General features: G+C 40.1%; 2 protein-coding genes across 6 annotated transcripts; one reads left to right on the top strand and one right to left on the bottom strand.

The window, feature by feature from the left end:
• Positions 1-482: 482 nt before the first annotated feature.
• On the bottom strand, positions 483-20,950 carry LOC132268729 (C-type lectin receptor-like tyrosine-protein kinase At1g52310). The gene is made up of 5 exons (XM_059769531.1): positions 20,648-20,950; positions 20,422-20,497; positions 6,418-6,837; positions 5,654-6,224; positions 483-1,698 (listed from the first exon to the last, which is right to left on the bottom strand). The coding sequence occupies exons 1-5, from the start codon at positions 20,726-20,728 to the stop codon at positions 1,191-1,193; spliced, it is 1,656 nt and encodes a 551-aa protein (XP_059625514.1). The 5' UTR covers positions 20,729-20,950; the 3' UTR covers positions 483-1,190.
• A 285-nt stretch (positions 20,951-21,235) lies between these two features.
• Positions 21,236-25,381, top strand: LOC132268751 (uncharacterized). Of its 5 annotated transcripts, none has more exons than XM_059769580.1 (3): positions 21,281-21,447; positions 22,265-22,502; positions 25,115-25,381. In XM_059769580.1, the coding sequence occupies exons 1-3, from the start codon at positions 21,416-21,418 to the stop codon at positions 25,205-25,207; spliced, it is 363 nt and encodes a 120-aa protein (XP_059625563.1). In that variant the 5' UTR covers positions 21,281-21,415; the 3' UTR covers positions 25,208-25,381. The 5 variants fall into 5 exon arrangements, 3 of the variants coding, with proteins under 3 accessions (XP_059625563.1, XP_059625573.1, XP_059625554.1); XM_059769590.1 differs by lacking the exon at positions 21,281-21,447 and adding an exon at positions 21,561-21,906; XR_009469359.1 differs by lacking the exon at positions 25,115-25,381 and having other exon boundaries at positions 21,236-21,443; positions 22,265-22,646.
• The last annotated feature ends 228 nt before the right edge of the window (positions 25,382-25,609 follow it).

The raw sequence follows: 25,609 nt of genomic DNA on the forward strand, positions 1-25,609 counted from the left end.
TATTAGCAACTTCAACTGATGACGATGATGATTTTATGGGTAGATCACTTGTCCGCTAAAACATTGTAGCCAAGCAAGCCAAACCTTTGTAGAAGGAACGAGATTTCAATACGATGCAATGTTATTTCACTGTGTAATATCTGTCCATGATACATAAGCCGGTTACCAAAGGCATCTAATGCTTTCGTCATGCATTAAAGGGCACAAAGACAATTAATTACAAAATATTAAGAACTGAAGATTCATGCCAACTAATTGCAAAGCAGAGATAATATAACAAGAATAGAAAGACAAACTGTGGAGACAACATAAAAGTCCTCCCCAGACGATTTTAAGAATGTGATGTCATCTAAAGCTTCAAATTACACGTTAACTTTTCATCACAAATGTGATATTCCATCATTGTTGTAATGTTTTTCTTTTGTGGACAATTTTTGTTCGTCAAAATTTAAGTGTGGGAATCACTGGACAGAAAAACCAACTCAACTCAAGGAGGTTCACTGCATACCCGCTCTCAACAGCTAGGTTAACATACAAAAATTGTCAGTACCAGCAATACCATTTTATATACTAGAAGCAGTTAAAACACAACACATTACGATCCTACCCAGCGAGATCGCAATTGAACATCTCTGGTCCACCAGCCACTATATATATCAAAGCCATTTCAACATCTCTGGTCTATGCAAAATTCAACCTACACAAGTGAGATTAATTTTTGCCTGAGCTTCTTTTGCCTCATACCATATTTTCTGCAGTTTCCACAGTTCCCCAGCTGACAATAAGGTTCACCACTCGAGAACTTGGAATGGAAAATGAATGTGGCTGGTGAAGAAGCATGTCCCACCAACAGAAATTGAAACAAGCCTGCTAACTGCATACACTCATGTGATTGTTTCGTCGAAAAAAGAAAAAAAGATTACAAAAAATATTCTATAAGCAAACAACTACTACATTAGCAATGAAAGTGCTTTAGAGAAGCGTCCCATTCCAGTCACCAACAAGCCCGTCTTCTACAACTATACCAGCAATGTAACTATGTTAGCACGAGAACTGTTTCTCATGATTTTACAACATCAAGACAGACCTGAATTACCTGGGTAGAAAAAATCCCCATACAGCATTTTTCGTCTAGCAATAGAAAGCCCTAGAGCTCATATGATTTACTGAACTTACTTCACAATAGGAGGCTAGACCAACTGTTGCAGCTGATGGACAACATGTGACATTCTGGGGCGCATAGATGGGACATGTTGGGTGCAAGAATATACAAGATCCACTACCTTTTGAATGACTCCAGCTTCGGGGATTTGAGGTGAAGAAGAAGATATGAGAGGATCCAAGAGCTCGGGATAGCGGTGAGACTGCACCAGAGGTGTGGCCCATTCAAATATACTTTGCCAACCCACTGAATCAACAGCTTGCGCGGGCCTACGCCCACTAACAATTTCAAGCAGCAGCACTCCAAAGCTGTAAACATCACTCTTTGTCGTGAGCTCATTTCTATACACAAACTCTGGAGCAAGGTAACCATATGTGCCACCAGCGATCACTGTCCTCTCGTGCATCACTTCCCATGGCACAAACTTTGACAAACCAACCCCCATTAAATGTGCACCAAACTCTTCATCAAGCAGTACATTACTGGCACGGATATCACGATGCACAACCTGCGGCTTCACCTTGTCATGCAGGAATCTGTTTTGATATATGAAATAAATGGAAAATCATATATATATATATATATATATATATATATATATATATATATAAGGTTAGGAGTCAACAAATAGCCACAAAATAAAATAAGTATAAATCGCTTAATCATCTATCATATTCACATATGATAAGGTATGAAATAGTCATCGTTGTCGTAATCATCCTTGCCTTAATCCCATATGAATGAGGTCGGCCACATAAATACTCTCTCCCCAATATTTTGTATTACATGTCATTTCACCTACAACATTTACTTTTTAAAGTCATTTTTAATAACCTCATCCCATGTTATTTTTTATCGCCATCTCCGTTTCTTACCTTCTATTACAACTAGTCTTTCTCGTTGTGACCAGCGCGTCACTAGGTCTCCGATGCAAGTGTCCAAACCATTTAAGTATACTTACTCTAATTTTCACTAATGGGTGCCACACCTATCTCTTACACTGTCATTAATGACCCTATCTCTTCTAGTAATTCCACTCATCCATCTTAATATTCTCATTTCCGCTACATGAATGCGCTCTATTCTTGTTTCTCTTTTAGGGCCCAAAACTCCACTCCATAAAACATAGTTGGTCTAATAATGGTCCAATATTTTAGCCTATGTGTCATTCTTTTATGACATAATATCCCATTAGCTTGTCTCCAATTTGTCCAACCCGCTCCAATTCTGCTAGTTATATCACTATCGATCTCTCTATTTTGTATTATTGATCCTAGATAAAATAAAATAAAATTTAAAAATTAAAAAAAAATTAAAAAAAGAAAAGAAAAAAGAAGTAGTTGCTTTGAGTAATCTTTTGGTTTTGGAGTGTCATCATTATGTTATCAATGTGAATCTTTATTAAATTTACATTCCATATACTCGGTTTTACTTTGAATAATTCTCAATCCTTTCAATTCTAGAGCATTTCTCCATATTTATAGTTTTATTGTTAAGTTCTCTTTAGAGGTTTCCAAGACCACAATGTCATCGGCAAACATCATGCACCATGGAATCTCGTTTTGGAATTCTTTTGTTATTTCATCAAAAATTATTGAAAATAGGTGGCGCTTAGCACCGATCCTTGGTGCAATTCTACGTTTATGGAAAACTCACTAGTGTTGCCACAATGTCATAAGGTAATGAAATAGTCCATCCATGAAATTCGAGTCCGGATCATACTTTATGTTATAGTCCCAATGCAACTCTGCATCCGAGATGAATCTTATGGATAAAATCCATGTCTTACCTATGCTATCACTATACAACATTCGATTTTGATTGGGTCAGATCCAAAATTCAAATGGTAGCCTGAGTTGCTCTTTTAATCAACCATTAAGAAACTAGCAATGACTTAAAAAGAAATTATATAAAAAAGTAAAACACAAAGGCACCAGACCTAAATATCATACACTGATAACATAAAGGCACCAGACCTAAATATTATGCTGATAATATTAAGCATTTGAATGGATATTTTTAATATACTTGAATCCACTTCGATCTGAATGATTTTCTAAAGAACCGTATCCAATCCATTTCAATTCGGATTGAAATTAAGATCTAAGTTCAAATAAAATGGGTTTTAGATTGGATTAGATATCGAGCCAAACCTGAACCATTTCATGCCCTACCAGGCTATCACAGACCTGACCTCCCTAAGACTTGAGATAAATTCAAATTTCAGGATAAGTTCCTCTTAGCTCCCTAAGGTTTGGGAATTGAGTTGCTAGTCACCAGAGTTTAAGAAATAGGCAACATCGTCCTATCGTCAAATATTATTAGCTTGTGTTCATGCTAGACCGGCATAATGGTAATCATGAATTGACAAAAAAAAAATAAAATAAAAAAAACATTTCTATAATTTTTAGCTAGACAGGATGGTAATTATGCAATGGAAAAAAAACAACAAACCTTCCATTATAATTTTTAGTAATCTTCTCTCTAACCTAATTGAAACTCTGACCACCTTCACCAGCCATTACCACCACATATTCATCCTCTAATCCCCTATCTCCCACCCTCTACTTTTCTATCATTCCAAGATACCTACACTAATCAAGTCACAACCACCATCATTCATCCATCTCCAAAACATCACCATCACTGCTGTCCAACCCAACCATCAATAATTCATTGCTGAATTCCCAATTTGCCCGAGGTCACCTCTTCATCAATAGGAAGGAATGCCAGAAAATATTTTGTGAATCCCCCCACCCCCCCGGCGCGCGCGAATCCAAGAATAAATAGCGATAAGTGATGAGGGGGTGGCTTTCTTGTGGTAAAAATTGCGAACTCATTCCATTTTTGAGGGATTTGTTCCCTGTTCCTGCGGCTGAGTTCTTTCCGATCTCTACACATCTCATTGCTCCACCGGAAATCGCCTCTGCCTCTACCGTACTCCAGCTTGGTAGAGTGCACAAGCTCATCCATATTGCTAATCAAGTATGTTTTAAATTCAGTAGATAGGGAGAACTCCGATTTGGACTAAAAAATGCTGGAGCCACTTATCAGCATGCAATGTTCCCTTGTTCTTGTCGTAGTCATAGCAGTTAGCCATAATTACATAGATAACTGCTCAATATTCCATTGTTAAAACCAACCCAATTTCTCTCTTGCCTCCACTCTGGAAAAAGCCAGCTTCTTTCTCTCCACTCTCCTAAACCAAACCCATTACCATTCTCACTATTTCCAATATTAATTAGCGCAGATGAAGAGCTCCTCTCCCAAGCAATGGACATTACGTTCTCTAAGAAGTTGCAGTCACAAAGGAAGTTGGTTTTCAGGTGGCACTTTATGGGGCTGCTGCAACAACCAATGCTCTGGAGAAATAATAAAGAGGAAAATGGCTACTTGCAAGTTTGGCATCAAAAAAAAGCTACTTAGTCTCAAAACCTAGATCTAACCAACAGAGAAGTGGCCAAAAGACAAGACCAGATAGGTGCCGAAGCAGGGGGCATCTTTGCTCCCTATGCCTCCACTAGCAGTTGAACTCCATGTTTTGTCTCCAATCAACAAAGAACAGCATCTTCCATGGCTGCCAAGAACCAGAGAACTCCGAACATAATTTTTTCCAGAGATTTGCTCGCTAAAGCTTCCTGGCAGGCTTCTTTGAAATTTGTGGTGGTTTCTGCCTAATCTCCAAACCTCAGGGGAGGTAACTGGAATCTTTCCTAAATTTAATCATAAGCACACTCATTTCATTCAAAGTTTTCCAGAAACTCCCATTGTACATGACCTGCTTCTTCGTTGTACACGTTAAGAAGATAACATTTTGGTGAAATGACATTACAGGTGGTAATTTTAAAACCCAAGGAATGTACAAGGGAACTTTGAATTTATGAATATACAAAGATGGGCAAGGATGTGAGAGAATATATTTATGAATTTACGTTAATAACTTTATTACGAGTGAATGGACTGCTCATATTCTAGATAAGTTTCCTTAAAGCATGTTATTCAGAGATGATGTTTTTGCCTATTTAATCATGGCAATTTTAAAACCATATTATTCATTATTCACAGAGAATGGACCTCCTAGTCAATTTAACTACATGCAAGCCAAGAAGGAGATGATTTTAGAGGCATATATAATGTTCACTGCAATTTTGTAACTTCACATGTCCAATAAGGTCCCAGGAAGACTCTTTCCCAGAGTAAGGTGGATTACAACTAAGAAGCTAAAAAAGGTCTCAAAGAACTACGGCAAGTAGAAAGAATCAAGTGGAATACAGTACGAGTCATAACAACGTCATAAGTTCCTCTTTCAAAATAAAGATGAAAATAACAATAATATGGCACCATGGTAGAAAGACAAATTCAAAAAAAAAATCAAAGAAAACATAGCTTCAAAAATAATGACATAAATCACTACATGACAAAAAATAATTGCAATTTCAGACATATTGCCCTTAATGAATAAAAGTAAAGTTCAAGGATATTTCTACGTACGCTATTCCTTGAGCAAGAGTTGTGGCAACTTTCATTCTCATGGCCCAATCCAAACTCCTACCTCCCCTGGGGATGTGGTGCAGCCATCTATCCAAGGGCCCATTTGCTATAAATTCATAAACAATGTATCGATCACCATGATTATAGCAGCATCCTTTCACGGCCACCAAATTAGGATGGTGAAGTCTTGCAACCCTTCCAATCTCAGAATGGAATTCCTTTTTCCTCTGAAAACTAGACCTCTTCAACCTTTTAACTGCCACCCTTGATCCATCAGGGAGCAGCCCACTATATGTGCTACCTGTTTTGGCATCCCCAAGAAGACGGTTTCCTTCACTGAAATTCTTCGTAATCGACCTCAGTTCCTCACTGGTGAAGACCTTCCATGATGGGGGAACTAATGCAGATGCTGCAGGATTAGATAGTTTACGAGATTTTCTGCGCCTCTTGCTCCGCCTATACACAAGGAGCCAAATCACAACAGCTAATGTGGTGCAGAGAATCAGTCCACTGACAACAGCAAGAATAATAAGATATTCCTTGTGACAGCGCATATGGTAACATTTGTTATCTGAAAGAAACCATGAAAAGACACGTCTTCTCAAATAATTGAAGAAAACACATCTAGCAACCACCTATTTACAAGAACCACGAAGCGCAACATCAACAAGAACAATTATATTTCATCTATTTAACACAGAATGAAAACAAAAACAGGAAGAAGTTATGAAAGTTAAATATAAGAATGTAGATCAGCAACATACCTATTTCGAGCATGCACATGAAGTCATGAGGGATGTTGCATCTCTCAGCCCGGAGCAGTGTGGTTCCTTTACTCACCAATGTACACAAATCAATTGAATTGTCGATGTGGCATGACGAATTGGGACAACTGGAGAATGCCTCAGGAATGATAGATTCGTTCCAATTTGATGTATTGTCAGACCATTTCCAACCAAAGCCAATTGTAGAGTTGACACCCTTCCCTCCAACCCAGCATTCACTAGCAGTTTCACCACACAGCTTTTGAACAAAGCTTAGTTCTTGAAATGATGTCAGTGCTGCTAAGTGTCCATTATAAACTTTGCAGTGGGTCTCTGATTTCCCCCACGATTGAGAGCTTGCTATGGATCTGAAGCACTTCATCTTACTTGGGCTAATGACCCATCCAGAAGGGCACGGTGCTGTCCCCAAGAAAATGAAACATTTTAACATACTAAACATCTATACCGAGCAGAATCCACACGAACTATGAACAGAATCCTCGTATTAACATAAACACGTGAACAGAAAACTAGCAAACAGTTGATTATGCATGGCATTCTAGAAAGAAAGGGGGAAAAAATGGCGATACAATGATCTTCCTAAATATGTGAGTCGATGATGCAAAAAAAGGATATGATTAAATAATAAATTTTACGGTGCCTACTGATTGTGGAAGCCTATAGATTTTGGTTTCAGATATTTTAATTTAGTAAAGCAATTTGACAGCTTTACACATCGCTCTTCTAATATGCCAAGACAGCAGGGATCACACTAAGACAGATTAACATGACATGCACCCAATTCAATTCTCTGCCTTAACAACAGAACAAAAAGGAGTGATCAAATTCTATTGATCTTGACTCCTAGTGATCATTTATTAATATCAAAGGATGACTCTGATTATCAAATAAATTTTTTTTTTTTTTTGATAAGTAAGAAATTTATAAAAAGCGCTCAAAAGGGGGAGCGCATCCCAAGGGAACAAAAACAGGCCAAAACAGCCATTACGCTTTTAAAGAGGCCAAAAAATCAATTATTTCATCTAAAGATCTATAATCTCTACCCGAGATCCAACAAAAAAGAGTGGGAACAATAGAGAACTTAAGAAAAAAAATAGGCCTCTCCTTCCCCTCAAAAAATCTCATATTCCTCTCAAGCCAAATACACCACCACACACAAAGAGGAGTAGCCCTCCAAGCATCACTAACATGGCCCCCCACAAAACACCATCTCCAAGCCTCGACCAACTCTCTGGCGGACTGAGGCATGACCCATTGGAACCCAAACAAGCCAAGCATCAAATCCCAACAATCCTTAGCCATGGGGCAATGCAAAAGAAGATAGTCCACTGTCTCCTCGTCCCTAAGACACATGTAGCACCGATTGACCACCACCTGATTTTTCCTTCTCAAATTATCCAGGGTTAAAATTTTGCCCAACACAGAAGTCCAAGTAAAGAAGGCCACTTTGAGAGGAGCCTTAGAACGCCAAACAAACTTCCACGGGAAGGGCCCTCCAGGCTCCACAGAAAGATACCTAAAGAAGGACCGCACATCAAAACGACCCTGAGCACTGGGTGCCCAAATCCAACCATCAGACTCACCAACCGTGACTCCCTGCCGATACAACAACTCCAACAGGATGAATGGCATCCTCAACCTCCCAATCCTGAAAGAGACGCCTGAACCGAACATCCCACACCAGTCTCCCGCTATCAAGATGATAACAGTCAACTACAATGGCCTGCCTATTCGAAGCAATCCTAAACAGCCGTGGACAAGCTAGAGCAAGAGAAATATCTCCACACCAAACATCCTCCCAAAAACTGATCCTCCCGCCATCCCTGAATCTAAAACGGACATTCAAGGAGAAATCAAACCAACCCTTCCGAATGCACTTCCAGACCCACATACCCCTCGGACCACGCACCTCAAGAGAGCACCACCCTCCTTTGCTCTCCCCAAACCTACTAGCAACAACCCTCCTCCAAAGCCAATGCCTTTCCACTCCAAACCTCCACAACCATTTTCCAAGGAGAGCTTTATTGAAAGGCACCAATCTACGAAGCCCCAACCCACCATTACGAATAGGCCTGCAAACATGCTCCCACCAAACCAAATGAAACTTAAACTCCTCCCTTTTGCCCCCCCACAGAAAATTATGCTGCAAGAGCTCAATTCTCTCAGCCACAGAGACGGGAATCTGGAAAAGCGAAATAAAATAAGTAGGAAGGCAAGAGAGGGTACTCTTAATCAGAGTGACCCACCCCCCCTTGGAAAGATACTGCTTCTTCCAACCCGCAAGCCTCCTCTCAAATCTATCCACAACTGGATCCCAAACTCCGACACACCTCGAAGGAGCTCCCAGAGACAATCCTAAATAAGAGATAGGAAAAGAGCCAGTGTGACAACCAAGAATACTAGTAAACAAGCCGATCTCAGGAACCTTCCCAACTGGCACCAAAACACTCTTGCCAACATTCACCTTTAGGCCAAAAACAACTTGGAACCAGATAAAGACACATCTCAAATACCTGAGTTGGGACTCTTCTGCATCACACAACACGAGCGTATCATTAGCAAACATCAAGTGAGAGATCTCTAACTGGCTACCAGCATCTCTACCCACCCGAAACCCTCTCAAAAAGCCCAACTCAACAGCCCTCCTCATCAACCTACTAAGAGCCTCCATCACAAAGAGGAACAAGAATGGGGAAAGTGGGTCACCCTGCCTAAAGCCCCCTCGAACTGGAGAAAAAACGGGTCGGAGCTCCATTCACAAGAATTAAGAACCGAGCACTGGAGATACAAAAATGAATCCATTTCCTCCATCTCACTCCAAACCCCATCCTCTCCATTAGGTAGAGAAGGAAACTCCAACTCACATGGTTATACGCCTTCTCAATATCCAGCTTACACAGAACACCTGGAACCCCATTACTCAATCTGGAGTCCACACACTCACTAGCAATAAGAACTGAGTCAAGAATTTGATGGCCTCCCACAAAGGCATTCTGAGAATCAAAAATCACACCATCCATCACTTTCCTCAAACGAAGAGCAAGGACTTTGGCAATCAACTTGTAAATGCACCCTACTAAACTGATAGGGCAAAAATCCCGAACATCCAAAGCCCCCCCCCCCCCCCCCCTCTCTTGGGGATGAGAGCAACAAAGGTGGCATTCAAGCTCTTCTCAAAAAGACCCTTGGGCATGGAAAGCTTGAAAAGTGCCCATCACTTCCCCTTTAACCACCTCCCACCACTCCAAAAGGAAACACATGGTAAACCCCTTAAGACCTGGGGCGTTATCCCCGTTACAACTCTTTAAAGCAGACAAGACTTCCTCTTCAGAAAAAGGCTCTTCCAAGCCCGCACACTCCTCACAAGAAATGGTGTCGAAATGAAGCCCCTCAAGCAGAGGTCTCCACGTAGCAACCTCTGTGAACAACTCCGCATAGTACTCAGCAATACCTTTGCACACATCCTCCTCCTTAACCAGAGTCAACTCATGCACCCGAATCCTCCCAATATGATTGCCTCTTTGATGGGCATTGGCCAATCTATAGAAAAACTTCGTGTTTCTGTCGCCCTCCTTAAGCCAAAAGGCTCGAGATTTTTGTCTCCACGAAATCTCCTCCATGATAGCAATCTCAGCAAACTCCGCCTGACACTTCGCCCTCCTTTCCTTCAAATCGTCCCCCAAAACCCCTTGACCCTCCATCCTGTCAATATCAGCAATCTCAGAAAAGACCTGATTCTTCCTCCAAACAAGATTCCCGGACACCTCTTTATTCCAAATCTTAATGCTTTCCTTGAGAAGACGTAATCTCTCTTAATGCTTTCCTTGAGAAGACGTAATCTCCCTGCAAGCATATAACTAGGGGTGCCAACCACTCCAAACCCATCCCACCAGCCTCGGACCCGATCCCGAAAACCTTCAGCACGAAGCCACATATTCTCGAACCTGGGAGATCTACATTTACACAACCCACCACAGTCCAGCGTCAACAGGACATGGTCAGAAATAGGGCGAGCCAAAGTAGCCTGAGTAGCATCAGAGAACGTCTCCTCCCAGTCACCTAACACAAGGAATCTATCAAGCCGAGACAGGGTAGGAGGAGAACGACCACTAGACCACGAAAAGGACCTCCCTCCAAAGGAAGATCAACCAGCCCAGAAGCATCAATAAACTCCGAAAAGGCCTCCATGTCAGTCTTCCACCGACCCCCCGTCGATCTCTCAAAAGGAGAACGAACAACATTAAAGTCACCACCAATACACCAAGGTAACAACCATCATCTTCAGACATCCCCCAGCTCCTCCCAAAGAAGAGTAAGCAACGAATCCTCCGAAGGCCCGTAAACTCCTGTGAAGACCCAATGCAAACCATTCTCAATGAGCGAGAACACACAAGAAACAGAGGACCTCCCAAGCCGAGAGTCCACCAACAACACCCATCTGTTGTCCCACTTAACAAGGATACCACCCGAAGTGCCAGAAGCATCCAAAACGCACCACTCCACAAATCTACCACCCCAAAGGCTTCTCACAATCCGATCCGTCATCGAAGCAATCTTAGATTCCTGAAGACACACCACATGACCTCCCCCTTTTCGAATCACAGACTTTTTCACTTTCCTTCGCACCGGGTCATTAAGGCCCCGGACATTCCAAGACAAAATCTTTAGCTTCATAGGGAAACAGTAGTTAAATCCGTCCCTCCCCTCCTCCCACCATCCCTCACCCTGGGGCCCTATTCCTTCTTTCATAAGTCACCAACTCAGTGTGGCATCTTACATCACGCTCATCCATCCCATTCTGAACCCCACCCTTGCAACCCATACTTTCCTTCTGTTATGAAACAAGGACATCATGAAACATACTCATCACCTCCTCCATCTTGCCCTCAAAAGACACCGCCAAAAGAGAACCCACCTCTCCACCTCTCTCTAAACCACTCCTCATCCACACCTTCTCTTCCCTCAAAAAAAGGACCCTCCACACATTCCCTTTCGGTCGAACAAAAGCCAAAGGAGCACACAAAACAGCCTCCTGCTCCAAACCATCCCACTACACCAAACCCAACTCCCCAGCCACCGAAAACAAGCATCACCCTCCCAATCCTCATGGACAGAAGTGGAAGGGGAGCTGCCAGCCAACGGAGTCCCGAACTCCTCATTCGACAAACAGCCCCTAGACTCACTCTGAAAATTCCTCGAAGCTAAGTGAGCCCGCAAGTCATTGATCAAAGGGGCAAAAGAGGCATTGTTAAAAAAGAATTGTAAATCCCGCCCAACACAAACCGTGACTCCCTCACGGGTCAAATCAGGCAACCGAGATAACTTGCAGCCCTGTCCATCCCCATGCCAGACATCCTCTTTCACCATTGAAACCTCCTCTAAATCCGAAGAAAGCCTTTTAGAGAAGGAGGACAACCCTCCCTTTTCCAACCCTGACACCCCAACAGAAGGGGAAGAGAACGAAGAAGAAAGCAAAGGGGCCAAACCAGACCGAGAGAAAGACTTACCCGGAGATGAATCCTGTTGCTTAGACATCACCCATTTCTGCTTTTCTTTACGAGACCATTTCTTACGCAAAATTGGGAGAACAACCTTCTTTTTGGACCTCAACCGGTGCCCCTAAACAGGGAGAGCAGCTCTTCTACCATGTCTGATGCCCCCAGAAAGAGACGCAGAGGGCTGTTGATCCGGGCAAACCACTAAAGAAGAATGAGCGTAGAACCGGTTCTTAACTTGCAACCCATAGCAAACAGGAGCAACATCCAGCCCACCCGCCGAACCGTAATCCGATCCACGCAACTTACCGCTTTGCAGGCTGAAGAAATACCCAAGGAACAACCCTTATCGGGCCTCTGGGCTATCTCAAAACAGCTCGGTCCATAATGACCCGAGTCGCGGCAGGTAAAAATCCCAGGCCCAACACAAGGCCCAATCGAAACAGGGTCAGCAACACAAGAAGAATTAGGCCCTAACACCGGCCCACCCACAAGCGCATCAGCACAAGAAGCGTGCTTAGCCTTGACAACCCATTTTTTTTAAAAAGAAGTGGATACAGCTGTATCCCACTTCCAACGGCCGAACCTTGGACGCCAACCACGTGTCCTAGGTCCAGCCCTTCCCCCTACGCGTTGCAGGCACGTGAAATCCAAGTTGGTAACTTCTCCGATCAGCAAACTGGACGGCCGACAAAACGCCATGGCCTCTGAACTCACCGAACCTTGGGAATGTCCTATTGCCTGCAAGACGACACAACTCCGATGAGGATGAAACACCATCTCTCCTTTTCAAAGAGAAAATCCTTCTGAAGCATTCCGTATTCCTATCCCAAAGCAAATCTCGCCACTCCTTCCATTTCTGGAACTCGTTCATCCCCTCTTCCCTAACGCCTCCCATCTCAACCAATCAGCCTCCTTTAACAGGTGCGATCCATCTCCACCTTCCAAACTGTCCGTCGTCGAGACAAGCACAGGATGCTTCTCCTCCCAAATAGCCACTTTATAGCAGAACTTATCATCATGGATGAAGACAAACGGAGGGCAAACACGGCCAGCCGAAACTGTGATGCGAACCTTCTCCACATCAAGGGATTCATCGGCTTCCACCCAAATAAAGCCACCACAGAGATCCCCAACTGTCACAAACAGAGAATGATTCCAAAGGTGGAGAGGGAGTCCGTACAGCGTGACTCTTTTCAACCCCTTCTCCTTCAGCACTCCGAAGCAGCCCACTCTGAAATTCCAAGCATCCACTCAAAGAGTGGCCCTTCCCCAATCCCGTCGCCCCTCCTTGAGAACCCTAGCGATCTGAGCCCTATCACCCACCTCCTTATCGGATTCACCCACCAAACACGAACGAAGATCATCTTCTCTCCTTCTAACCGAATCATCATCCAGAAATTGAACCAAATAATTGAACCACCGGGAACAATTTACTTGCGGTTTTAGCAGAAAAACATACTCCTTGCTCATTCTTACAGTCAGTTTCCACTCCGCTTAGCCTTAAACCACCACCCCCCCCCCCCCCCCCCCCCCCCCCCCCCGCGGGGCGCCCGGGGGGGGTATATGAAAAATCCTAAACTGAATACCTCTCATCAAATAAAACATAGATATGACTTGTGAATGAGGAAAAACTTCAAAGCCATGCTCATCATAGGTAAAAGAAATGACATATAAATTTTATGTGCCAACCACTTCAGAGGTTAATCTGCTATTTAATATCTATGTAACTTGATTATAGAACGAGGCTTTCCCAAAAATTGTGAATCAGAACATTGGTTTATGGGATTACTATATTAATTATTAGACAAACTTGAGTGAGTTGGGGAAAAAGCTAAGATCAATCAGGGAAAGTCATGCCTTCGCCACTTTAAAAGTGGACTTGTTCATGACATAGGTGGACAAGAAGTTGCATGTCATGTAAAACATCAATTGACCAAAGAATTCACTATTATAAGCAAATCAACCACAGCTGATCATACTCTACATCATATTGTGTCTTGACCTACTGTTTAGATTCTAATGCAAAAAACAGTTCCATTGAGTTCATTCACCACAGCTAAACGATTTTGATGCATCAAATTATAGTTGGAGCATCACAATTTCATCTCCTTTGGTAGAGACCAAAAACCCTGGACATTTTGAAGACTCAAATCATTTTATCTTGTTCAAAGAATAAGGAACCAGGTTGGAAACAACAAAGGAATGTTCGCATTGGCAGATTCCGTACAAGTTCTCTGCAATTTATTTTTAGCAAGAACATCAGAAAGGCTTTATACAAATTTCAATATAAAGAATGATGCAGTCATAGAACCTAATTTTCTGCAGTGAAATTTGTGTCTTTTAGAAACTTTTCATATTTTGAAAATTTCCTTATTTTTGTAGTTTTCTGAATTTTTGGCACCTTTTTTTTTTTTTTTTTTTTATAAGTAAAAATGTATTAGAAATCGTTCAAAAGGGGAACGCGTCCCAAGAGCTGTACAAAAACCGAAAAAAGGGAAAGGGGAAGTCTCAAGGACCCAAAGACCCCAAAAAGTCCACGATCTCATCTAAAGATATACAATCTCTCCCCATACCCCAACTAAAAAGAGATCAAATAATAGAAAACTTTAACGCCCCAATGGCGATTTCCTCCCCATCAAAAGATCTTCTATTCCGCTCTTTCCAAAGGCTCCACCAAACACAGAGGGGGGTCACCCTCCAAAAATCGCGAACATGAGCCCCCACCCTTTGGCCCTCCAAATGTCAATCAAGTCCCTTGATGGGGCATAACCCACTGGACACCAAAAAGACCCAAAATAAGCCTCCAGCAGTCATGAGCCACGGGACAATGCAAGAGAAGGTAATTCACAGACTCTCCATCATTCGTACACAAACAACACCGGTTGACAATGAATTGTCTTCTCTTCCTCAAATTGTCCAGAGTCAAGATACTACCCCAAGCTGCAATCCAAACAAAAAAGGCCACCCTAAGAGGAGCCTTCGAATGCCAAACCGTTTTCCACGGGAAAGTGGTACCGTGTAACCTGGAGAGGCAGAAAAAGAAGGACCGGACCTGAAAAGTCCCCTGCGAAAAAGGCACCCAAGTCAAAGAATCCGAACCAGTGCCATCCACCTTCTGTCTATACAAAAAGTCTAGCAAGCCAGTGACGTCATCCAACTCCCAATCCTGGAAAGATCGCCGGAACAACACATCCCAAGACAACCTACAGCTATCAAGACGATAGCAGTCAGCAACCAAAGCATATCTATCAACAGCAATCTTGAACAACCTTGGGAACAAAAAAGACAATGGATGACCTTCGCACCAAGAATCCTCCCAAAACCGGACGTCCCATCCTTCCCGAACTCTGAATCTAATATGCTTAGAGAACTCATCCTAACCCTTCCCAATGGATTTCCACACCCCCACGCCGACAGCAAATCTGACCGGCCTAGCTGACCATCCCCTTCTCTCCTCCCCAAAACGACGTGAAACAACCTTCCTCCATAACCAGGGGCAGAGCTAGAATTTTATTTCAGAGGAGGCACAATGCACTTATTGAATAAAAAAAAAACTTAAAATTAAAAAAACAAAAAAAAAAAAATGGTTGTGAAATAATATGCTAAATAAGTATTGTAAAAAAAATATACTTACAAATATAAGAATCAAAATATTGATTAATAATATTTTAATAAAATACAATCACAAATGTCATCAATAAAAAGAAAGAAGTGGAAAAAATAAAACAATTCATAATTATACATAAGTTAAAAAAGAAAATTTTTGAAAAAGGAAAGAAAAATTAGAAAAGGAAAAATATATGGTGTACTTGAAAAGGGGGATATATGTAACATTTTTTTTTTTTTCAAAAGAAAATTAGAGGAATTTGAAAATTTTAGGGGGGGCACTATTTAAAATTACCATATAAATATATGAATATAAAAAAAATATATACCTATATATAGTAGGTTGGAGCAAGGGCGGGGGGCATGTGCCCCCTCTGGGCCTTAATTGGCTCCGCCCCTGTCCATAACCTATGTCTTTCACTGCCGAATCTCCATAACCACTTGCTTAGGCAACTTTCCTGTTTTGGTTTTATTTTATATTTGGTAATTATTTTATATTCCAGTTTTAGTTTTTGCAATTATTTTTTTTAAAACAAATAAAGTTTGCTTTGCAATTCTTTGCAATTTATCCTTTTCTCTTGCTTTTGTTCTTTATTTTGTTTCAATATTGCTGTGAAGACGATTTAATCATATCCTCTTGGTAAAGCGGCATCAGTTTGGTATCAGCGCTTTGGTTTTGGCTTTCCGACTGCTCAATCATGCCTCCACGACAACAACCGAGAGGAGGAAATTATAGGATGCAGGATCTGACTAAACCTTTACCCAAGCAACACGAATGAGAGTTTTTACGGAGACAAGTTGAGTTGTTGACTCAACTATTGGGTCAACATGTTGTCAACCCACTAGTTGATGACAATGTTTTGGTGGATGATGATGTGTCATACACCAACTATTGCGAAAAAATCGTATTTTTTGCGTCGCCATAGATCACTCAATGAGCGAACCGATTGTTGTTGGCTGACAAATATCAATTTCCAGGTTACTGATTCTTATGAAGAGGACTTTTTCAATCCTTTTTGCAGTAGAGCAACATCCAGACCGGCCTCGGATCGAGGGGACCGGCTACATAGGCGACGGAAGTACGGAAACTAAGGTCTCTACTTCGCTCTCGATGGACGCTTAGGGATAGCTACTGGAAATTGGATGGTATTGGTCATAACAAGCAAGCTGAAATTGAGCAAATCTAGGACGCTGGGATAACTCAGCATACAATCCGAAGGGATGTAGAATCTTGCACAGAAAATAGTGGAATAGGGGTTCTAAACCCCCGATTCCTATTATCTAGTTTGGGATGAGTCGGATGGACTGATTCTTCAGCCAACATGCCTATAGGGGCAAATTTGTAGGATATCTTGGTGGTGAAGAAAAATAATTTTAGATTGAGGAAGATGATGCGACCCCAGGTCAGGCCAAAATATGATGATTACCCGGAGGAAGAGGATGATATCATATGTGGTGATGTAGATGATTTTTTGGTTATGCAAAAGTCACTACTGAATCTGAAACATGAAGATGATAAAGTTGAGAAATTCAATACAACAAAAGAAGAGGATGATGACCAGAAATTTGCTAATAAAAGTGAGCCATATGGATTAGTTGATGGTATGGTCAATGATATTTCCAAATTGATGACACATGGGGAAAGAGGAACTGTTCCATCAGAAGTTGGTTCTGGTCTGCTGAATCATGTGATACCAAAGGCAGCTAATAGTCAAATTGCACGGTTGGCATATTCTGGCATATATGTTCTTTTATATGATACTTTTGGTCAATATATTGTTGGTCATGCTGTTGTACAAGATATGTTTGGTGTACCACACACCTTGAATACTCGGCTGGGCTTCTTGTCTAAAATTCCTTCTGTACATCTAATAGTAACCATTGGTGAGGTAAATCGGGTACCAAGCATGATATTTTAGAGCATGGATTTTCGGGTATCATCATGGAAAGAGTTCGTGAAAAATTAAGAAGTTCCCAATGGTATAGAATCCTATTTATACTTAACTTTTTTTTTTTTGATAAGTAAGAATAATTTTATAAAAGCGCTCAAAAGGGGAGCGAAACCCTGAAAATATACACAAGGCCACAAAGGACCTTTAGGCCTTCAATGAAGCCAAAAAATCGATAATTTCATCTAAAGTTCTATGATCTCTCCCATAAACCCAACAAAAAAGAGTGGAAATAATAGAGAATTTAAGAGTAGAAATCGACAACTCTTTCCCATCAAAATATCTTCTATTCCTCTCGAGCCAAATACACCACCACACACAAAGAGGCGTAGCCCTCCAAGCGTCCACAATGTGAGCCCCCACATGGCAACCTCTCCAAGCCTCAATCAACCCTCTAACGGATCCAGGCATAACCCAAAGAATCCCAAACAAGCCAAACATCAAATTCCAGCAGTCTCTAACCATGTTGCAATGGAGGAGAAGGTGATCCACAGATTCCTCATCCCGAAGACACATATAGCAGCGATTGATCACCACCTGATTTCTCCTTCTCAAATTATCCTGGGTTAAAATCCGTCCCAAAACAGAGGTCCAAGCAAAAAAACCCACCTTGAGAGGAGCCTTAGAGCGCCAAACAGCCTTCCAAGGGAAGCGAGCTTTATGATCATCCGTGAGGCATCTAAAAAAGGATCTAACCTCAAAGCGCCCATGAGAGGTGGCAGCCCAGGACCAACAATCAGAATCCTATTTATACTTACATATGATCCATAGCAAAAACTCGAGGACAAGTTCTTTCCAACCTGGGGGGACTGATGCAGTCACAGAACCTAATTTTCTGCAGTGAAATTTGTGTCTTTTAGAAACTTTTCATATTTTAAAATTTTCCTTACTTTTCTAGTTTTCTGAATTTTTGGCAACTTTCCTGTTTTGGTTTTATTTTATATTTGATGGTTAGCTAATATAAGGCTAGGATTGGGGAGGAAGAAACTCCATATAAACCCTTGTAATTGCTAGGGTCTTCAGTTTTAGTTTTTGAGATTTTTTTGTTTTTACAGCAAATAAAGTTTGCTTTGCAATTATTTGCAATATATCATTTTCTCTTGCTTTTGTTCTCTATTTCATTACAATATTGTTGTGAAGACGATTTAATCGTATCATCTTGGTAAGGCAGCATCAAAGAAGCACAAAAATAGTTCAAAACTAAATTCTAGGGAAACCACCTGAACCCATGGAAAACTCGCTTTCAATAGTAAAGCATGGTAACCAAATTTTTAATTAAAAATAATAATTGTTTCTTCTTGATAGTAACGGTGTGACATCTAGAGATTGTACATTTATGGGAACATCTGCACACCCTTGACATAGAACTCAAACTGCAGCCACAATGGATAAAACAAATGCTACAGCTATTGAGAAGAAGGACACCACCTATTATGATAGTCTTTCCTTCAAACCTCTACATGTCCATTTCCTAATACTAAAAGATTTCTGAAAAGGGATGGTGGCTGGATTACACCATTCTCCAACCTCTTTATATGGATACTAAATTACTAACCAATGCTTCCTAGTCTAATAGAGTTTCACTAAATTTAGGAAAGTCATTCGAAACAAGGTATTTCCACACCACATATCCAAAAGATTACAAGTTTACAAGATGTAAAGCATTCTACAAATTGCAACCACCTAAAGGAAAAGAGGCTCTGTGAAAACCAACAACCAGAAAGAAGACAAAAAACATGGTTTTACTATGTGAATATTCAAGTTCAGCAACAAAGTTAACACAAAAATTCTCTATTAAGTACAACAAAAAAAAAAAAAAAAATCTAGGTAAGTAGAAGATGAGAAGAAGATCATAACTTATTAAGGATTGTCTACATGATTTTGCACTAAGCTCAATTACACTACAAATCAGTTATTGGGTGGTAAAAGCAAGTTGTAATATTGAAAGGGAAAACTACATCTTCCCTTGAACGCTCTAAAAGGTGGGCACATGGCAGTGGCACATTAGCTATTGGTCAAAAGAAGAATTTGGTTAAAGCATGACAGGTGTATCTTCATATTTAACCCCCATGTGGTAGCCGTATAAGGCCTAGAGGTCTTGTGTTCAACTCTTAAGGGTGTCAAACGTCCATTCTGGCTTCCCCAAACCCCGGGGTTTGGGGGTATTTGTGGATATCCAAATTCCTACCACCAAAGGGGGTGATGGATGCTCTATGTTGCTTAAAAAATGAAAAGAAACACAGTATCTTCATATTTTACCGAGAAAGAGAGGAAGAAGAAGAAGTCTATCTTCATTCTAAGCAAATACATTCACTACCGATGAATTGCATAAAGATTTAGTAAAATGATAATTTGTGTTGAGTAGCATTCACAGTTTTTAGTATAAAATGATAATGCAAATCAGTTTCTACCCTATGCTAGTCCTGCATATATGAGGTTTAGGAAGGGGAACATCGGAGACAAATCAACCCTATGGTATTAATTTGTCTCAAATTGAAACGAAACCTGCTTCCTCTCGCTTATCAATTTGAACTTTTACCACTGTGCCAAACAATGTCCCATCACACCCTGGGAATTGGTTTTGCCCAAAGGATCAGACTAGTGATCAACCATGAGTTCCTCTAAAATTACCAACAGGTTACTTCCTAGACACCTTCAAAATACATATCAGTTTCATTCCAGATTACTGAACTAAATTAAGGACCAGATGTGTATTTGTATAGTTAAACGCTATTTCCTGCAACGGAACATCCCAATTCCCAAAAGGGGGAAATTTGAGAAAAAGATATATCAAATTCAAATGATTTAGAGTAGAGAAGAAGGTAGCCCATGTTTTCAAAATCTACTTTTCCTGGACACCAGACAGAGCGAGCTAAATAAACTGAATTCAGAGAAGCACTTAGTGGTAAATAGGTAAAATGCGTGCGTACCTCCACCTCCACCTCCAGTACGGTTATCTTTCTCAGAAGAAGCAAGCAAGCGCACACCCAGCGGACCATTATAGACCTAAAACAAATGACTGAGTGTTGATCGTGAAATCATGTAAAAAAAAAATTAAAGGAAAACACTAACTACACATGGAATGGAATCACTTCAATTTCAAGCAGAAGAAGAAGTCAAATATTCATTTTTTTTTTTTTTTTTTTTTTTTTTTACCGTATTTGAAGAGCAAAGATGAAGGCTCAGGCAAGCGATCAGAAGCAAAATAAATTGCAGAGGGATCAGTTTCCCTTCCATCGCGAGAACCAATTTCAAAAACCCTAAAGGTAAAAAATAAAAATAAATAAAACTCAAAATGACACTTTGATAAAGCCTCAGGGGAGCGATTACAATCAAGAATGTTGGGCTATCAAGTACAACGTCAGATTATCAAATCATCTATCCATCTATCTATCTGACCACGCGCTGTGAGGAGAGAGCCACCACCAACAGCTAGCATAGCTGGTGGGTAATAATACTACGGAGTACTGTATTACTATTGGCAGTAGGTTGGACTTTAAGTTGAAGAGTTATGACACCGTCATATTGACATAAAGAGTGCTTTTTCCTTTTTTTTCTTTTTTTAATATTGTGCTTTTCCTGATTTTGTTTACAATGAATTGCAAATTTTTGGTGAATCATTGTCATTTTACATATAATCTTAAATTCTTAATGTAGTAAGTAACTTTCTAAAGTATTAAAAAATGTACTCATTTTTCTAACGAGAGACTTTTGGAGTTAGGAGGCTCCCTCCTCAAACTAGACATGAACCTAATTTAAGTAACATAATGTATCTTAACCTTTTTCATATGTTCTATTATTTTCTTATTAGACTAACAAAATTTTTTGCATCTATGATTGATTAAAACCGCTTTTAACAAAGTTGGCCAGGATAATTGTCCGAGGAATATTCTGCAAGATCAAAACGATGCATAGTGAAAGCCAATGACAACAAACACATTGATGCCATTGGGTAGGTACGTTAATTTATATGATATTTTAATGTTATTTTACAATTTTTTTCTTTTCTTACTGCTAAGTAAAAATCACAAGTTCAATTCACCTGATTAAGTTTTTACCGGAACAAATCTATATTTATAGGAGCGTCTCTGTTTGTCCGAGTGATCTTCTCCCACCTGTTGATTTCTGCCGTTTTCTTCCTCCTTTCCCTCCTCATCTTTTGTCCCTTCAATTGCTTTCGTGCTAGTTTCTTTTCTGCTTAGTTCCTTTGGTGTTGGGTGGGTTTCTCTCGATCAATTTGGGACTAGGGTTTATCATTTTGAGGGTTTCATGATCATCCATCTAGCTTCCTGGGGGGAATTAACTGCGATTCGATTTTGATCTGCTTGGGTTTTGTGGGTGTTGGATCTTGTGCCTCCATTGGGGTAGTCGGTGGCGATCTTCTCTGTGCTTACGTTTTGCTCTTCACCGATAATGTATGTGGTTCGATTCGCAAGCTCTTTGGCTGGCATAGGGTCACTTGTGGTGTGGTCTAGTGTTTTGTGCTTTCTTTTTTGTGTTAGTGCTTTCGATCTTGTGTATTACCATGTTTGTTGTCTGTGGCTTTTCTCGATTTCGACTAGCCCTTGGTAAATTACTTATATTTTGGAAGATTTGGTGGTGCACTGTACCTTTGGTTAATATCTTTGCTTATGCATATCTGTTTTTCTTTGTGTGTGGAAATAATATATTCTCTTGTTCTTGTGGGTTGGGGGTTTGTTTTATTGTTATACTGGGTTTTCATATGCTCTGTTCCTTTTCTATCATGGGTTTTGCGTGTGTTGGGCTATGTAGGCACTATGGTGTGCTCCAGATAAAGGATTTCGACAACCAAATTGTTTATAGCCGGGGATGGTTCTATCAGATCGGGTCTTTGTGGAGTTCGTCCTTATGGATGTTTTTGAGTTTGGTGCATGGATGGCTTATAGATACTCTGGATGCTTTGTGTGTGGGGCAGGATCGGCTTGTTTTGCTCCTTCTCCAGGAGCCCGACGGCCGTGTTGGGTACAGTTCTGCGATTGTCGACTCATGGGTGTGTTGGCCGTTGTAATACCCTAAATTGAAAAGGATAATTCTCATATTTTTATTAATTATTTTATTACATTTTTAAATTGTTTAAGTGTGTATTTTTATTAATTGGTGTATTATTTAATTTTATCTGAATTTATTTGAACCACCTGATATTGTTTAATTTAATTGTTATTAGTTGATTTTATTTGAATTAAATGTTTTATTTTTAGTTTTAATTTAATTGTTTATTTATTTATTTATGTTAATTGGTTTAATGTGTTTTAAATGCATTAATTGTAACTTAGGGTTTTAGGTTTTATCATAGCCGACATTGTTATAACCTAGGATTACCTATGGGCCGAGTGATATCTGTATGGACTTAGGGTTTCTGTAGAGTCTATATATATATTGTTTATGTGTTGATTTAGGGTTACAAATAAAAATCATATTCACCATAATCACGTATACAGTGTGATAGAGAGAAAACAGAGAGAAAGATTGAGAGGAAATACATAGTGAACTTGAGTGATTCAAGGAGGAATTCGGGACTGAATTAGGAGCAGCAGAGGCTGTTTGATACAACAAAGGTAGCCAAAGAGGATAGAGACAACAGTTGGGGGTTTTTAAACCAAAGTCTCAAGGCAAGTTCTGTTATATTCTATCCCGTTAGTCTGTGTTCTGTGCATGCTTAGGAAGACTCCAGGGATTAAACTAAGGCTTAATTATATCTATTATGCATGTTTAATCAGTAATTAAATTGATGGTATTAATCTGTTCTTGGTTGCTTTAAGAAAATTAATTTGTAACCTTGCTGCCGCTGTGAATCAACTTGTGTTTCAATTTAAGTTTTGATTGTATATCATTGTTTGTTGACTAATCTGGGACTGAATTGGAACTCCAGAACAAGTGTTTAAAACAGAATTTAATTGCACCAAATTTATCTGAATTAAATTTGTTGCAACTTGCTTAGGATTTGCTAACAGAGGTTCTGTAAACGGGGCTTTAAAACTTGTGTTCCTACACATGTTAGGATCAGAACTCAGTGGTTTAAACTTATTTAGTACTAAGATTGGACCTAGAATAAGAATTAGAACACACCACAGAGGCTCTGTAATCACCGGAGTTGAAGAAGATGAAGCTCAGAACGGACGTAGACTGCAACGGAGAAAGAGCAGGCTTTAAAATCACCTTAGAGCCGGCTCAAAGAGGATGGAGCCGGCTCTATTAGGAAGATGGAGCCGGCTCAATGCTGAAGGAGCCGGCTCTAACCTAAATTTGGAGCAGGCTCAATGTTTTAATTGAGCCTGCTCTTTCTTGAATTGCCCAGAAACGAGTTTTAGGGGCTGTTTGGCTGTACAGTGCTTTCTAAGGCTGTTTAAATGATACTGTGAGATGTAATTAAATGTTAGGGATTTAAATAAATGTTGAAAATATTTAATACAATAATGGTTTAAGGGAAGGAGCAATGAACAGTTCAAATAATGTCTATACGTTGCACTGTTTTTGCTAGGTTTATATAACTGGAACTTGGCAAAGTTTTGTATATAATTCAATTATATATAACTCTATATTTTTACTGTGTTATAAGTATGGTAAATTAATTATATTTATCTATACTTAGTTGGATTTAAATTAATATTTAATTTGTTTAATTTGTATCAATTTATTGGCCGTTTTGGATAATTTAAATGTTATGTCTTAGTCTAGCTATTTAAACTGTTGGAGCATGATATGTAGGTTCTGTAGTGAATACCTAATATTGATATATGTATGAATTTATACAAATGCATATACTGGAGGATGGTTGTTGATTATTCCTAAATCTTATTTTGGATGCATTAATTGGCCATATACATGTTGGACTATATTTATGCTAAATTATGGAGTGTAGTTGATATATATTTATACTATTTTGTCAACTACGTGTGTATGGAGGTTTGTATGTACCGGTATGGGACGGTGACATACTAGGGACGGCTTAGTTCAAAACACTAAGACCTACCTATCCTAGGGACGGATTAGTATAAATACCAAGTCCTACCTATTCTGAAATAAGTTGGATTAACTATAAAAGTTAAGTCCTACTTATCTGGATGTATATGCACCGGTATGGGACGGTGGCATATTAGGGATGGCTTAGTTCAAACACTAAGACCTACCTACTTTAGGGATGGATTAGTTCTAAACACTAAGTCCTACCTATTTTGAAATAAGATGGATTAACTACAAAAGTTAAGTCTACTTATAACTATGTGTCAGGTCAATAAACTTTTTGAATGACACACCTTGAACGGACTTTATATATTTATTATATGTGCCATGGTATGAGCTTGAGTCTCAGGACCATGGTTAGGGTGCGTATATTGCCTAGGATGGATAGCTGGACAGAGGTGTTGTTCCCTGGTAGGTCTAGATACACATGACCACAGTATGTGCAATTTGCATGGTATCTCTATTCAGGCTGAGACAGACCTTTTTGGACTAGTGAGCGTCCTATAGTGTGTACTTATACATATATGGACTACTCTAGATATTGTTGAGTCTTTCTAGTATGTATCTGCGTATCGGATTCCTGTTTGGATTGTAGTAGATCAGGACTTGTATGTGGGCCTGACCCACCCTTATATTTTTCAGGTACTCGTCAGTTTCAGGGTTAAAGTTTGTTCGTGCAGAGCAGATACAGACTTCTATTCTACCGACAACGTAGGACTTTTTTCCAGATATTAGATTTAGATTTTATCTTCAGTTTTACTTCCATGCATTTTGGGATTTTATTAGGGGTCCACTAGAGATGGATTCCCGAGTTGTAAACTTATGGAGTTTGGATTGTCAAGATTTAAATATTTATATTTGAGGATTTATTTTAGTTTCTTTCCGCTCATTATATTATTTCTTTAATCACTTTGTATTCCGTGTTCATTTTAACATATTAATTGTTTGATATCCATCGGGTTTGGGCCTGGGCCTGATCAACCCGTGTCTCGGATCCGAGGGGTATCACAGCCGTCGTGGTCGGGATTAGGGTTTTCGGCTGGGGTAGGTATAACGTCATGGATAATGTCTTGGAAGCGTTCTCTAGAAGTTTTCTTTGGGTGTTGGGTGGGCCAGGGTCACGTACGATATGACGAT

The sequence above is a fragment of the Cornus florida genome, unplaced genomic scaffold, assembly GCF_030987335.1.
Source record: "Cornus florida cultivar Cherokee Brave unplaced genomic scaffold, ASM3098733v1 CherokeeBrave_3.0.0_Hap2_Chr01, whole genome shotgun sequence".
Classification (NCBI taxonomy): domain Eukaryota; kingdom Viridiplantae; phylum Streptophyta; class Magnoliopsida; order Cornales; family Cornaceae; genus Cornus; species Cornus florida.

Coding starts and splice junctions, on each gene's coding strand:
- LOC132268729 (XM_059769531.1), bottom strand. CDS start 20,728: ATGGAAGGGAAACTGATCCCTCTGCAATTTATTTTGCTTCTGATCGCT. Junction 20,498..20,647: donor ATCTTTGCTCTTCAAATACG/GTAAAAAAAAAA, acceptor CATTTGTTTTAG/GTCTATAATGGTCCGCTGGG. Junction 6,838..20,421: donor TACTGGAGGTGGAGGTGGAG/GTACGCACGCAT, acceptor TCTTGGGGACAG/CACCGTGCCCTTCTGGATGG.
- LOC132268751 (XM_059769571.1), top strand. CDS start 22,017: ATGTTTGTTGTCTGTGGCTTTTCTCGATTTCGACTAGCCCTTGGTAAA. Junction 22,503..25,114: donor CTGCGATTGTCGACTCATGG/GTGTGTTGGCCG, acceptor TATATTTTTCAG/GTACTCGTCAGTTTCAGGGT.